Consider the following 14,971-nt stretch of genomic DNA (forward strand, 5'->3'; position numbering starts at 1 on the left):
CTTTGTAATTTCAGTTTGTTATGTCACATAACTATATAAGGTAACCAACAAATACAATGTTCACTAAATGTAAAACAAGAAGAGAGACACTCTAATTTTCTGGTCACTTGTGTCCACTCTGCATGTTCTAGTTCATGCAACATAGCTTGAGATTTAAGGAAGAGGTGTAAAAATGAGTGAAAAGTTACAATAAGTTTATTTACATTTTGGTATTTTCTTTTTTCATCATTTTTGGCTAAAATTTCTCTGATAAATTCAGACAACTATATAATCCAGTTTAATAACTCTCATCCTCCCACCTCTGATTTCCTTCCCATTGATGACGCCCCGCCCCCATCCTTACAAGTCTTTCCTCCAGATTCCTCTCCTTTTGTTTTGCTTACTTTTCTTTTGTGACCAGCTGGTTTTTAGCCAGGTTAGCCTGTGTGACCACATTTGAAACTCTCCACAGTAGCCTAGTTAATACACATTTTGAAAGTCTTCGATATGTATTTTTTTACAAAACTTCAGGACTTGTTAAAATTTCAGTTTAGCAACCCAAACCAACACAGAGTTTAAGAGTGGAAACTCAGTAGCAGCTGTTACATGAACTACCCTACAGCCAGTTAATAACTAGTTGACTGGCTCTGCAAGGCTGGAGCCAATGAAGTTGTTTTCTGTTTCCTGCCAATGTTTGTTGTATAAAAAACAACAGTCAAGCCGCCCTGTCTGTGGCATGTTTGTTTTCATTTCTGAGAAAGCAGCCCGCCTCCATTGTTTCTGTTCTGGTTCCTGCCTTGAGCCGTTTTCCTGGTTTCCCTCAGTGATAGACTATAACCTAAAATAGTTTTTTTCAGCAAGAAGTTTTTGATTTATCACAATAGCAAAAATGTGAACTAGCACTGGTACTCATTTATTGTTTGTAGTGGTTTGAAAATGCTTGGCCCTAGGGAGTGGCAGTATTAGGAAGTGTGGCCTTGTTGGAAGATGTATGTCACTGTGGGGATGAGCTTTGAGACCCACCTCCTAGCTGTCTGGAGATAGTCTGTTCCTGGTTTCCTTTGGATGAAAATGTAGAACTCTCAGTTACTGTGCCATGCCTGCCTGGATGCCGCCATGTTTCTGGCCATGATGATAATGGTCTGAACCTCAGAACCTGTAAGCCAGCCCTAATTAAATGTCCTTTATAAGAACTGCCTTGGTCATGCCTCTTTCCAGCAGTGGAAATCATCACTAAGACACTGTTAAATGTAGATAGGAGCAAGATTCTGCTATGCCATCAAATAATAGAGTGGACGCAGGGAACACACGGTAGGTACATTTCAAAAGGCAGAAGAAAGGATGCGCAAACCTTTTCATCATAGGAAAGCTAATCCATAAGCAGCGTGCAGTGGCTCAGCGCCTATAGCCCAACATTCCAGAGGCAGAGATGGGAGGGTAAGAGGTTCAGAGTCAGGCCTGGCTACATAGTTGTTATGAGGACAGCCTAGGCTAAATGAGACCCTTTCTCACAGAAAGAGAAAGAAGGGAGGGAGGGAGGGAGGGGGAGAAGGAGGGGGAAGGAAAGAGGTGACAAAGTAAAAGTTTGAGGAGACAGATATATTTAATCTGATTGGAAATGTGTGTATATGTCATTTATATATGAAATATTTTGCAGTACAATGTTGATATTTATAATATTTATGCCTTTATCAGTTAAAACGTTTTAAAAGTGTAAAACATCCAGTTTAGGAACATTTCTAGCCCTCAGCCTTGCCATCCCTGTATAGACAAAATTTGTGATCTGGGAAACAATCGCAAATATTTGAGACTGAAAGAATAAAGAGTTTAAACTATCCCCCACTGACCCTGCTGTGAGGACAAGTGCACCTCACAGCAAAGAATAACATAACATATTTTGGGGATGTAGCCTGGCTATAGCCACCACAAACCATCTGGCCTTGATAGGGCCTGACTCAACAGTTCTGAGAAAAACAAGAATTAGGGTCAGCTTGCCCCAGAAGGAGGGTGGCCTAGAGTTGAACTGAGCCCAAGTTACAAACCAATGAAATTGCTTTGTGTGACTGTTGCCAACTACCTATGTAATTTTCCCTATAAATCCCTTCCCCTAATTGGGCTCGGGGTGGACTCCTCTGTCTCCTGTGTGAGATACGTGTCGTCCCCAGAGCTCTGGTTCCTCAAATACACCTCTTGTTTATTACATCAAGACTGGTTTCTTGTGAGTTCTTGGGGGTTGCGTTGTCTCGAGATTTGAGTGGGAGTCTTCCCCACCCCGGTGGTCTTTCAAGACCAAAGACAGCATCTCAACCCTTTTGTCTAATGTTTTGTTCTCAGTGAAAACGGAAGCATTTAAACATCTCTACAATAGTTGTAATGACACAGACTTCTCTATCACCACATGGGTATATATGAAATCTAACTTCCCAACTCCATCATTACACAAAGCCAACTATTTCTCTATTCCTAAGCTTCATGGTACCAAGTTTATTTGGATCATCAAGTTTTGTACCTTACTTTTCTTCAGCTATTTTTTAACGTAAGTATTTTCTGTGCCATGAAAATTTTCTTTTAAACATGATAATGCTCAATTGGCCATTTCTTTGGGATATTTAGGTTTCAAGTTTCTTAATAATTATGAGGCAGATGGCAAGGCAAAACCCTTGCATAAGGGTTTTTTTTTTTCAGATTATTTTAAACAAAGAACTCCTCACAAGAGCAATTATCAGCTCTCAATACAGTTCAAGCACTTTTAGTTAGCACAGACACTCTTAACTGACTTTCATTCACAATATAAAGGACTTCTTTCACCATCCCCTTACAAGTCCTGGAAATCATAAATAATGAGAATTTTATTTATTTTTACTGGTTTGGGTGGATGAAATACCATCTCATTTTTACTTGCATTTGTTGGATCATTCTTGAAGTTCGTCGCGCATCTGTTTCTGTCTCCTTGTTTTTTAAATGCATTTATTCATTTCCCCTTTAACATGATGCTCTGTTAATGCCTCTAAACTTTATATTAATATGTCAATCTTATCTGACACTTTTAGACATATTTGTTTACCACCTCTGGCATCTCGTTGAACAGACTTGTATCTCCATCTCTCCAGCGTGCAAGGCACAAGTGTAATCATCATGTTTTGTTTTGTTTTTTTCATTTTGTTGTTTGCTTCAGCCTTGATTGCCTCTGTATTGTTCACTGTGTTTCTGTTAATGTATTTTCCCAACAGGTAAACAGGAAGGTTGAGTGTCTAACTAAAGGTATCTAACTAAAGGTATCTGCTTTAAGAGAAACAAAAGGAATTTCATTTAGAGCAGCTGAGCTAAGACTTGGGTCCAGACTCTCCTTTATACGCGCCTATAGCAACTGTGTTTCTATAGACAGAAGGTTCTTTTCAGAACAAAGAGGAGAATAAGTCTCTGTAAGCTTGCTTTGTTTACTCTTAGGAGAAATCAGATTTGTCCCCTGTTGCGAATAGTCCTGAAGCGGACTCTGTGGTTGGCTTATAGCTGTGCTGCCCAGGCTGGACAGTGACAGTGAACTGAGAACTGTGATTGGTTCAAAAGACAGGCGTAGCCTGACCAGATTGGCACTGAACTCCCCCTATTACCTCACTGCGTTCGGCAGGTCTGTCCACCAATTACAGGACTCCTTACTGGAAAAACCAACTGCTAGAGAGAGTGCCAAGCGTCCATAGCAACGCCCTTTTGAAATCAGAAGGGGGAAAGACTAAAGTCATTTCTTCTGCAGAGCGTCTATGCCGCAGAAGGAGAAGACGCTTAGGATGGATACCCCACCCCCCGACGAGATCCTAGGAAGACAAAACGAAAACCTGGAAAACGAGGATGACGAATTGGGGTTTAAGGAAATGGACGGTCTGAGAGAAGCTTTGGCCAACCTTAGGGGACTGTCCGAGGAGGAGAAGGGCGAGAAGGCAATGCTCCGCTCCCGCATCCAAGAGCAATCCCAGCTCATCTGCATCTTGAAACGCAGATCCGACGAGGCCCTGGAACGCTGCCAGATCCTAGAACTGCTCAACTCGGAGCTGGAGGAGAAGAGGATGCAGGAGATGGAGAAGATGAAGGTCCAGAATGAGCAGGTCCAAAAGCTGGAGAGTCGCTTTATGACCCTAGCAGCCAACCACGAGCTGATGATCCGCTTCAAAGATGAGCACAAGAGTGAAAACATCAAGCTGAAGGAGGAGAATGAGAAGCTGAGGCAGGAGAATAACAGCCTCTTCAGCCAGGCTCTGAAAGACCAGGAGAACAAGGTACTGCAGCTCACTGCACACAACAAGGCTCTGGTGGAGGAACTGGAGGTCTTGAAACAGAGATGCGCTCACGAAGCCGGTCAGGCTCGGGCCCGAGAGGAGGAGCTGCTGGCTCTGCAGAACCAGCAGGCCTGTGAGCATGCCAAGGAGACTGAGCAGCTGCGCAGCCAGCTGCAGAGCATCAAGCAACAACACCGGCAGGCCACGGAACAGATGGGGAAGGACCAAGAAGCGAATATCAACATGAACCAGGAGCTGCAGGCCAGGCTGCACACTGTCATGCGTGAGAAAGAGGAGCTGCTGCAGCTGTCCATGGAGAGGGGCAAGGTGCTTCAGAACAAACAGGCTGAGATCCGCCAGCTTGAGGAGAAATTGGAGACAGCAGCCATGGCCAAGAAGCATGCGCTAGAACGCTTTGAGCAAGAGGCAGTGGCGGTTGATAGCAACTTGAGAGTTCGCGAGCTCCAGCGCAAGGTAGATGGGATCCAGAAAGCTTACGATGATCTGCGTCTCCAATCAGAAGCCTTCAAAAAGCACAGCCTGGATCTTTTAAGCAAAGAGAGAGAACTTAATGCCAAACTCCGCCATCTCTTTCCATAAGAGAAATTGTGCTTCCTGTTGTCTCCAGTTAATACTTCAAGTATATGTGCCTTAGATTTATGGCAAAAACAAAGAAAATTCATTTACTATACTTTTAAGTACAAAAAACACTTTACTATGACCTTGTTGTTGTTCCTGTTGCACAGTTAATGTTAATTTTCAGTTCTACCCCCTAGAATACATTTAAGATTAACCAGAGTCCCCTCTGTGCCTTCGAAGATTTCTTAAGATAATCTGTACCTTCTAGCTCATAACTCACTCATTCTCAGCCTCAGACATCTTCCTATAGCTTGAAAAGATGTATGATTTAAAGGATTCTAAAATGAACGTGCTATCGTGAAAAAGGGGAAGACACAGCCCCATTAGTCATTGCAGAACAATAGCCGTACAGCACTGTGGTTGGGCGTAGAAACAGAGAGCTGTCAGCTGGTAGAACAAATAGTTCTCAGCAAAAAGAGTCTGATTGGACATGATTTTGTGTTAGCTTGGCAAAGCAAAAGTTTGATCATTCACTTTTGTGCCAAAGTATAAAGCCAGCTGTGTTAGTCATTCTATTGAGCATTAAGATTCAAGTTCATTAAGTCAACCAATTCTAAAATTTCCTACAAGTTTATCTTATTCCCATTTTCTCGGTTTTCTGCTTAATAACTGAGAGGATTTAGATGTTCTCTATTGAGACTCTCAATGGTTTCATTTTCTATTTCCCAATATGTTAATAGGCAAAAATACCTCAATTCAGGGAAACGAATCATAGCAGATTGTTTGATTTTGGTAGTAGCTCATATATTGTTTTCTGTTCCTGTGGATACATTTTTTTTGTGTAATTAACCTTTGTGTCTTAAAAGTCCAAGTTGAATGTGTATATGTGTATTATGGCATTCTCTGTAGGGATTATTCAGTTTTGTAAAAAATAGTTATTTAACAGTTAAATGTAGAAGTTCTTAAGGAAGTAAAGTGTTCAAGTTAATTACCAGAATGTAATTTTCTTATTTCTCCTATATTTAGTCATTGTTTTATATGCAATTATGAATACCTATAAGATAGATTATAGCATAGTAATTTTCTTATTCATTTGGTGCCAGGAACACCAAAAGTTACATAGCAAGTTTGATTTACTTAAAGCAAACAAAAACTATTACTTGGGGGCTTTCTTTGCTTGTTGTTATTAGTTTTTGTTTTGTTTTGTTTTGTGATAAAGAGAGAGAGAAACTTATGCAGCCCAAGTTGCCCTTGAACTTACGTAGACAATGGCCTGATATAAGTGAAGAAGGAAGAGTGAAGAATGGGACAGTTGTATATCAAGTTGTTCTTCTTTAATGATTTGTTTTTAGACTTTTTGGGTGAGTGCTTTGCCTGCATCATGTGTGTATCCAAGAAGCTTAGAAGATGACGTTGGATTCTCTGGAACTAAAGTCACAGATATGAGCTACCATGTGGGCGCTGGGAACTGAGCAAGAACAACATGTTTTCTTAGCTACCTAGTCCTCTCTCCACCACCCGCCAAGTCAAACACTTTGCACACTCAGAGAGGACGTGTTGTCACTATTTTATAAATGAGACAGTGAGACTCTAAGAGGTTGGCTGATGTAAAGCCGCGAAGACCTAGAGAAGCTGAGGGAAATCTAAACTGAACGATCTTAGCAGGGTGCCAGGGGACTCCCCCGACTTGCTTTAATACTTATCACTGTCACAAAATTAGTGTTTCAATAAAGGGCATCGTACTTTTATTCCTGTGCATAACACTACCAATTAATCAAGCAAGTCTGCGCTAAAATCCATGCTTCCTCCCAGTATATAAACTTACTTTGAAAAACAAACACACGCATGGAGGGGTGGGCTATTCCTTGTGTGCTATAGCGCTTTGTACTTAATCTCTGACCATTCAAGAAGCAGCAATCAGGGTATCTACTAGAGTGCACTCCTTTATAAAGTAATATTTATCATTGGAACAAATCGACGACATGTAAGTTGGCCTATTCTAACCATTATCTTTAAAGGGAAAAATTTTTTCTTTTTTTTCTTTTTTCTTTTTTTTCAGAGCTGGGGACCGAACCCAGGGCCTTGCGCTTGCTAGGCAAGTGCTCTACCACTGAGCCAAATCCCCAACTCCTAGAGGGAAAATTTTAAAGCAAAGCAACAAAACCCTTTTCTAAAGCCAGCCTAATTTTTTTCAATGCTGACAAGCAGTCACCCTAATATGAAAGGCAACAGAACAGAGACTCTACACTCAAAACACCTTGTCTGCCGTGATGCCGAACTAAGCGTGATCTCTTGGAAAAGTACAAAACCGTAAGTCCTTGGTGTGCCCCGAAGGATGAGTGTAAACGCTAAAGGTGTGCTAAGAATTTGCAAAGAGAAACACTGATGAACAGCCATGTTTTCAGAGCTCTGCCCCTGTTCCAGTGAAATGAATTCAGGTTAGTTCTCAGGAAAGAATGGGTGGAAAACAAAGGTCCCCACAGCTCTATCCTATTGAAGGTTAAAAAAAAAGTTTCAAGCCTTGGAAGGAGCCCTGGCACCAGTGCCTGTTATTCCTATTATTCTCTCACCAAGACACCATGGAGTAGCTGTGGCTGGGTCAGGCCCTGACTAGATGAATCTACCTTCCCCTTTATGAGACTGGGCAGACCTTCAAGATGTAACCATGAGGGCGCAAGGCAAAAAAGGGCCATAACTCTTACCTCTCTCCCTAATGCCTACCCACCCAACCAGTTGGTGTGTCTTCTAGCATCCATGGTCCCAAACCAGGCCATCTGGAAATACTTCGGCTAAGTGTTTTCAGAGGACATGCTGCTATGATTAATTCAGACGAATCAGGTTGCGCCACTGTGATAGGGATGAGGCTAACGTATGCCCTGACACGGGGAGAGCTAGGAAGGCAGATGAATGTTTAATGGACCACTAACAGTCTCTGCTGTAGTGCATCCACTTATGTTCCCATGTCCATGCCAGCCGGGGAGTACTTTTTAAGGAAATTTAATCATAAATCTTGAAAACAGTTCTCAGAATGTGGAACACTGGCTAAGAACAGGCCTTTGCAATTATTTTCAATCTTCCTAAGAACACACTGATGTTATTTCCTAAAATGTCTTAAGTTTAATGCCCTGGGCTGTGCAGTTGAACCTTACTGAGGTTGATGAGCATCTCTCTTGGAAAAATGTAAGAACCAAGCATTTTCCACCTGTGAAACAAATCAAGAAAAATGTCCCCTTGAAAAATCTGCCTGGTCATTCACTATGCATCTAATTGATTTTGATATCCCACAAGCCCCAACTCCCCAGGCCCACAGGGGGACTCTGATCTTTGCTAGATGACAGCTTGCTCTCATCCACATTCTGATCCACTCTTCCGTGCTCTCATTTAAAATAAATTTGTCTTTCCCATTGAAGGTTTAATGCAGTTTGGATCTTAAATGTCCACATGCCCCAGAGGGAGCACCATTGGGCAGTGGTAAAACTTTAGGACTTGGGGCTTAACAGAAGGTCTTCAGGTCACTTGCTATGGGAGGGGACTGTGAGATCCTTCTCCTTTCCTCTTTCTCTGCTCCCTGACCATGAGGTGAGTGGCCTTGCTCTGCTGTGTGCTCTAGCATGATACACTGCCGGGGCTAAGTAATCATGGACTAAAACTGTAAAACTGTAAGTGAAAATAAACCTCTCCCCCTCATCAGCCAACTGTCTCACTATTTGTTGTAGTGATGGAAAGCGAACATGAGGTTATATATTCATTACATCATTATAGTAGTAAACAATTAGATATTGTTGGTATTCTGTCTAAGCTCCACCCCCACAGCTACCTAGCAACAGCCAGGTATGCTCCACCCCACAGTTGCCTGGCAACAGCCAGCTATGCCTGACACTGTAAAAGGGGCTGCTTGCCCCCTCCTCATTCTCTCTTGCCCTTACTTTTCTCTGCTGTCCTGCCCTCTTTATCCCTGTCCCTTCTCTCCCCGTCCTCCATTCCCTCTACATGCTCATGACCAGCCTTTACTTATCCCCCCTTCTACTCTTCTTCTCTCATTAAACCTCTCCACATGGAACCATGTTGGCTTGGTGTGTTCTGTCTGGATATGGGGTTGAGATTTAAACCTCAACAGAAATAGCCTATACAGCATTAAAGAGCAATCAGTTAACTTTACCTTTTTTAATTCAACATATCTGTGGAAAATTTTTAAAAGCTCATATATATATATATATATATAATATAAATATCTTCAGGATACATTTGAGCAGGTTATACAATATAATATATACTATCTCTTATGTCCTGGGTACAATATAATATATACTATCTCTTATGTCCTGGGAAGAAGATATAAGACTATGAATACAATTTATTTCTAGACATACAAATAAATATTGAAAACAAACCAATGAAAGTGGTTATTAATGGTGTAGTGAACCATAAGCAATGAAGTTGTCAGAAATAAGGTTTGGAATGAAACTTCTTGATATAGACAATTTTGATGTCATTTGGTTTTTGAACCACCAAATGTTACCACCTTACATATTCAAAAGGTAGTAACATTGAAAATAAATGAATTTAAATTTAACTTAAAATGAAAGAAACTTCTACATGCCTGCTTAATTTCCAGTAGGCTCCATCTCTATGTAAATTATTTAAGGCCTGCAGAATTTTCTTTCTCCACCTAGGCAGGCGAGATTTCTTTTGGAGCAAGCCACGCATGGCCTGACAGATCTGGGTCAGGTCATTGAGCTGGAAGCTGCAACTCTCGCAGATGTTGAATGGCATATGGAAAATCACAGTATCTTTTGTACACCAAAGAGTGCCTCCTAAGAGCTAGTGTTTCTCTCTCAAATTTACAGATTTGAATGTTACTGCCTGTTTTTGTGGATTTTCACATTTTATTAAATCCTAAGATTTTATATATTTATTTTCATTGGTGTGTATCCATTGTACATGATAATGTATTACAAGGACTGCTTTCATGCAGGTATACAGTGTTCCTTAAGCACATGTTCCATCCCCCACCCTACTCCTGTTTGTCCCCTTTGTCCTCCTAGACATTTTCACTTCTGCTTTTATGTCACATGTGCATTTGTAAGTAAGGCATGCAAACATGTATATGATTTTATGTGTCTATAAAATCTAGAAATGACAAATGAGAGAAAACACAATGTCCTTCTGAAACTAGCTTACTTTGCATAATGATTATCCCCCGCCATTTCTATTGTCCTGTATAACATAACTTTGTTGTTCTTTGTGCCTAAAAAAAACTATCATTCTGTCTATATACATTACTTTTTGTCTCTTCCTATACTGATGAGTACCCCGAATGGATCTATAACCTAGTTATTGTGAATTGTGCTACAAAAAGCATAGTTATAAAAATGCTTCCATGATATGCTTCCTGTGACAGTTAGAGGGAAATAGCTACGTTATAAGATACACCTACTTTAAGTTTTAGGAGAAACTCCTTACAGCTTTCCATGGTGGTTGGGCCAGTGTACATCCCCACAGTACATTCGTGGTTTCTATTGTCCACATCCCTACTGCACTGATACCATTGTAATGCCTGTTTGTCTGACTAGAATGAGATGCAATTTCAGTGTAGGTTAATTTGCATTTGTCTGCTGGCCAGTGAGACCAGACATATTCACATATGTTTACTGGACATTTTTACTCCACGTTAGTCCTTTTGTTGATTGAGTTCTTTGATTATTTACCTAGTTTTGTGAGTCCTTCATATGTTCTAGATGCTAATTCTATGCCAGATGTATAACTAACGAAGATTTCCCTCCAATTCTGTAGAGTGTCTCTTCTCCAGATTGTTTCTTTTGAAGGGAAGAATAATTTTAATTCCGTGTGATCCCATTTTCCATGTGTTAGCATCATTTCCTGAACAACTGTGGTCCTATTCAGAAACGAGTTCCCTATATCTTGAAATGTTTCTCTTGCTTTTCCTTCTAATGGTTCAGAGTTTCAGGTTTTACTTTAAGACTCTTGGTCCATTTCCGGTTGATTTTTGCACACAGTGAGGGATAAAGATTTAGTTTCATTTTTTGCATGTACATATCTGGTTTTCTCAGGACCATTTTTTTTTCCAGAAGAGGTTATCAGTTTTGTAATGTATATTTTTAGCATCTTTGTCAAAATTCAGGTGACTCTAGCTGCTTGGGTTTATATTGTATGTCTTCTATGCTGTTATAACCTTGGGTTTTAGGTCTGCATTTCCTCATGTGCTCAGTCTTATAGACTTTGGATCATGGCTTTTGCATTTACTCTACAAAGAGGATGATAGAGGCAGGGCAAGTCAAGCCATTATAGTTTTTCAATTTTACTTATATTTGATACATTGCACTCATCTAATAGATTGCTTTTTGTAATCTAGTCTAGGCCAGTCACTATGTTAAGTCCTGGAATACAATGCAAATAAGACCTTATTCTCATTGAATTCGCTGTCAACAGATGAGAAAGAATGCTCAAGAAAGGGATGAATAGAAAAATACATACAGTCTCCAAACTTAATTTAGGAGACATTAGAAAAGGCTTTTTTCTAGAAGTGAATTGTGTAATAACATTGTAGAAGTAGAATGTACAGTAGTTGTCTAAGACAGTGGTTCTCAATCGTCCTCATGCTGTCTGACCCCCCCAACCATAAAGTCATTTGTATTGCTACTTCATGACTGCAATTTTGCTACAGTTATTAATCATTATGGAAATATCTGATAAGTGGGATGGATATTTGATATGTGACTCCTATGAAAGGGTAGCTCATCCCCCAAAGGGGTTGTGACCCACAGGTTGAGAACTGCTGGTCTAAGAGAAGACTAAAACATGTTAGCGTTAAAAGTGTTAGAATGACAAGGACCTTCTGTTCCTGGGTAGAGAAGCAATCTCTGTTCATTCAGCTCTCTGAGTGATCTTAAAGAAAGTGTATCTGAGTAGAGAGAAAAGAAGAGAACTAAAATCTTGAGTAATAGAGAAATGAACATAACCAGGCATGGATTTTACATAGGTGTAAGTATGGAGAGAGATGAACTCTTGTAACAACTCTAGAAATAGCATTTTAAATGACTGTTCTCAATGGAATGAATTCTAATGGAAATAGAACTGCAAGGACATCATTGCCAATTGTACTCAGTAGTGGTTGGTTGTAATGCTAAAACAATTATACATGTTTCAGTTCAAGCAAAAAATACGTTAATGTTAATAAACAAAATTTTTGAAGGCAGATATAAAAGAAGTTTAAAAACCTTTTAGTCTTAAATTCAAATAAGTAGTATTCTAAATCCATGATAGCTTTCTTTTACCAATACTTATTTCTTCATCAATTGAATGGCCGAAAGCAAAGGCAACCCAGTGCTATGAACGTCCCTAAGGCCATGTTGGTGACCACTACAAACTATTTCTACTCAACACCACTTCTTAGAAGAGAGGCTGATACTGTGGTTAGACTAGAAAAAGAGCATGAGGACCTGAGCCATCTAGTTATAATAGAAACAGGCACTAATATTGTTTTGTCAAAAAGCGAAGACCTCCTAAGTTGGAGGGGCTCTCAATGGCCAGAGAGTAATTTGGTTATCAAAAGAATAATATTGAGTGAAATATAGAATATTTTATAAGTATAAATTCATAATAATAGACAGAAAGAGGAAGGAAGAAAACCAGAGTCAAACAATAACAAAGGCAAAATAAATAAAATGCTCGTCGATCTCTTGACTTATTACTCTGAAAATTATTAAGTCATAAAGGGAATTGAGTGGATATTTAGTCTACTTATCCTGGTCCCTGTATTTCAAGGAATAAAACAGCTCATCTATAATGAGACAAAGTGGTGTTCAGTAGAACATAAAGAGATTATAAAAAAATTACCTTACAACTTGTAGGGAAGTCATCTAGCACTGAATAAGGATTAATAAACTGAACATGGTGCCTTGTACTTATCATCAGCCCCCAAGACTCAGATATGGGACTTTCAGGCAAGATGATGACAAGTTTGAGTTCATTCTGGGCTGTCTAGTGGATTATAGGCTAGCTTGGGCTACACAGCAAGATCCCGTAAGGAGAGATGAGAAGAGAGAAGGAGGAATTGGGAGAGAAAAGAGAGATAGGTTAGTGGAAAATTTTATAGCCTGGCCACTGACCAGAAAGCAGTAAGCATTATGTACCCACAATGCGTGCAGCCCACATAGCAGAGCAGTATTACCTAGAACATATTCCAAGGTTACTGAATCATCAGAAAATGATTCTGGCCCAGGCAATTAACTTCCTGTTTCCTGCAAAGATGGACAGAGGGGAAAATGGGTAATGGGAGAAGTGAAGTGATTCCACAGCAAGCCCATCTAAAAACGTGTATTATCAGACAGGACAATGCACCTGGTTCCAAACAAATGGCATTGGGGAAAATGGGAGAAGTGCTGTTTTGGGTTAAAAGAAACTTAAGACATAACTAAATGGACCAGCGTGTAGAATTTTTGGCTTTGATTCTGGCACATTAGCTGCAACACAGTTGATAAGGGATAGAGTTTAAATATCAAGAAATCGGGGTTGGGGATTTAGCTCAGTGGTAGAGCGCTTGCCTAGGAAGCGCAAGGCCCTGGGTTCGATCCCCAGCTCCGGAAAAAAAAAGAACCAAAATAAATAAATAAATAAATAAATAAATAAATAAATAAATAAATAAATATCAAGAAATCAAAGAGGTCTGGGTGTAGCTCAGCGATAGAGCATTGGCTTAGCATTCACAAGGGCCCATGATCTCCCCTAGCACCAGAATAAGATCCATAATGCTTTTATTATAGCCATGTGTGGTGGTTATGGAACTAAAATAGCCTTATAATAAAAAATGTCCAGTGCCACATGTAGGGGTGGATTAGCATGATACCTATGATTTATTCTAAAATATCTCAGCAAAACACGAAGATGAAGCAAGTGAGGCCCTATATAGTTAAATATAGATGATAGTAGATGATAGGCCCATAGGGAATTGGTATGTTATTCTTTTCAACTTGCATCTAATTTAAATTTCTGCATATAAAGAAAATTGGAAAGTTCTGGAGTTTCTTTTGTTTGTTCTTTTATCCTCTCTCTCTCTCTCTCTCTCTCTCTCTCTCTCTCTCTCTCTCTCTCTCCCCCTTCCTTCCCCCCTCTCTCCCTCTTGTTTGCTTCAGACAGAGTCTTACTATGTAGCTTGGGTTGTCCTGGAACTCACTATGTAGACCAGGCTGCTCTTGAACTCACAGAGATATGCCTACTTCTGGCTCCCAGATGCTGATATTAAAGACATGCACCAGCACATCCACCTTGGAGTTTCTGGAGAAAGCAAGATTTAGAATGCACCGAAGCATGATCTGAGGTACCTGTGAGGGGGCCATGAGATGGCATCTACTCTAGTAGGACCTTGCTGTGATGACAAGCATCATTTGCATCCTTCCAACCACCTCTGCTTAACTTCTACTCTTTACTTCTGTTCCCCCCTCTGACATCAGCAACAACAATGGGTCTTCACTGATTAGAAGACATACCACAACAGGGGTCATCAATGGAAAGGCTTTAGAAAATCTGCTCTTTAGATAATGTTACCAACCTGGTTCTTCAGTTGAGAACCAGTCGTGGCCCCTTCTGCTCTCACTGCTCCTCATAATGTGTGGGTCAAGGGTAAATGGAAAAGCAAACATGAAATGAGCACTTTGGTCTTTGTAATATACTTACTCTTCTTTCTTATCAAAACCTCTTAAGCAAGGCACAACTTCACTCTCTGCTGTCTGTGATCTGATTATCTGCCTTAGAAAATGTATCAGTGTAGGCATCGGGGTCTTTATGGAAGAGTTGCGGTATCGATACTCACCATTGCATCAATCCCCCTTCTAACATAAAGGTGAAAGCAAGCAAACCAACAAACCCACAAAAGCAGAGTGCATTTGTCAGATTCCTCTCTGGCTACAGGGGTTTGGAAGGCTCAGTGAAGTAGGGGGCCCAATAGAACAGTGTTAGAGTGTCTTACTTCTTGAGCGTCTTACTTCTGAGTTTACCTCATAAATGGCTTTGCTGCATCCTTTCTTGTCATTTGAGCCATTTTCTTTGGGCAGTGAAAGTCCCATGTCATATAAGTATTCTTGCAATTATTTGGAGAGTCCCACAGTGGGGAAGAATAAGTGTCT

The 14,971-nt window shown here is 40.3% G+C and overlaps 1 protein-coding gene across 1 annotated transcript; it reads left to right on the forward strand.

Annotated features, from left to right (window-relative positions):
* Positions 1–3,708: 3,708 nt before the first annotated feature.
* Ccdc89 (coiled-coil domain containing 89) lies at positions 3,709–4,971 on the forward strand. The gene has a single exon (NM_001134833.2). The coding sequence runs from the start codon at positions 3,738–3,740 to the stop codon at positions 4,848–4,850; it is 1,113 nt and encodes a 370-aa protein (NP_001128305.1). The 5' UTR covers positions 3,709–3,737; the 3' UTR covers positions 4,851–4,971.
* Positions 4,972–14,971: the final 10,000 nt, after the last annotated feature.

The sequence above is a fragment of the Rattus norvegicus genome, chromosome 1, assembly GCF_021556685.1.
Source record: "Rattus norvegicus strain SHRSP/BbbUtx chromosome 1, alternate assembly SHRSP_T2T, whole genome shotgun sequence".
Classification (NCBI taxonomy): Eukaryota; Metazoa; Chordata; class Mammalia; order Rodentia; family Muridae; genus Rattus; species Rattus norvegicus.